Source organism: Aplysia californica, unplaced genomic scaffold (assembly GCF_000002075.1).
Source record: "Aplysia californica isolate F4 #8 unplaced genomic scaffold, AplCal3.0 scaffold00055, whole genome shotgun sequence".
Classification (NCBI taxonomy): domain Eukaryota; kingdom Metazoa; phylum Mollusca; class Gastropoda; order Aplysiida; family Aplysiidae; genus Aplysia; species Aplysia californica.
The window spans coordinates 964,314-965,598 of record NW_004797325.1 but is presented as its reverse complement, the minus strand read 5'-3'; the positions used below and the strand labels follow the sequence as shown (position 1 = coordinate 965,598).

The following is a 1,285-nucleotide window of genomic DNA, read 5'->3' as shown; positions in this document are numbered from 1 at the left end:
CCCCCCCCCACGTCTCTTGCCTTTTGTGTTACCCTTCTTATCTTATTGTTTTCATGATTATTAGTCGCAGCGAAGGAAAAACGATTAGTAGAAATACGCGTGTGATGTCAAAGACCGTACATAATAAGATTATTCACTCAGCCTGAAAAATGTGTGTGGAAGTCAGCGCATTGCTTCAGATGGCGCTGCAGTCTTTGTTTTAAAGCTCTCTTTCGTTTCTCCAGAAGAAGAATAGGAGAAGCACAGTTTGTTAGTTTTACTTTAAATGTTTTTCACACAAGTAGGGATATCCTGTTCTCAAAGTCCGCGCTTTTTCGAAGAGGGCGCCATCGCCTTTTTGTGGATACTTTTTTGATTGGCTCAAAGTGTCAAAGAGTATACATTATCTTTGGTGATGTTCAGGGATCTAATGACTGTCCCATTTATTTCACAGTTATCGATACCTCCTGGATCACAACTCACACGTCTTGCGAGTCACCGATCCGGGGGAGCGATACCATGTGTCCAGAAAACCAGCAGTCTATTGGCCCTTCCTGGACCAAGCCTTGGGTCCTTCAAACAAGTGCTGAAGCAGAGGTGACCATCAACTGCCCAGTTGGAGTCGGCTACCGATTCTTTCTCCCATTTTCCACGACTCTCGTAGACTTATAAGTTATATTGTGGGATTTCAAACAAAAATGCATCCAATACCTAAATACTTACAGCTCAGCACCTGTCAACAACGCACTCTTATGTATACCTTTGAAGTGTACCCCATTGTACGACGTTATTAATTCTATGTATTTCCTGTTGGTTCTCGGTTTATCTCTTGAAACTTTAAGTTTTCTGACAAAGTATTTCAAGCAATCTTGAATGAGATAATATTTTCAGGTAGATCTAAGTAGCCAAGTAGATTCATTCTCTAACTTGTGTGGACATGAGGGCCAATAAGTTATGAAAAGAAAAGGAAAAATGTTTGTTTTTTAACAATTAAATTACATGAACTTTTTTTAATCTAGTACTAGTAATAAAGCGGGAAAACTACAAACATTTGGAAAGCAAACGTTTATTTCACGTTATAGCTCAGCAGGCCCACTGAGAGGGTAGTCTGATTCCCAGTTTTTAAGAGGACCTGCATACAAAGTTTGCTTATGGAATGATAGGCAGAACACATGCTCTGTAAAAAAATAAGTTTTTGATTGTTAAAGTGTGTTATTCTACCCTGAATCACGACAAACACATACACATACACAAACACACACACGCACACACACACACACACACACACACACACACACACACACAC

General features: G+C 39.8%; 1 protein-coding gene across 1 annotated transcript in view; it reads left to right on the top strand.

The window, feature by feature from the left end:
• Window positions 1–1,285, top strand: part of LOC101848728 (complement C3) — a gene marked incomplete in the record, with an annotated part of 82,021 nt that extends 80,736 nt beyond the window's left edge. The window contains 1 exon segment of the mRNA XM_005092954.3: window positions 438–1,285. Coding sequence (XP_005093011.2) covers window positions 438–569 — 132 coding nt within the window.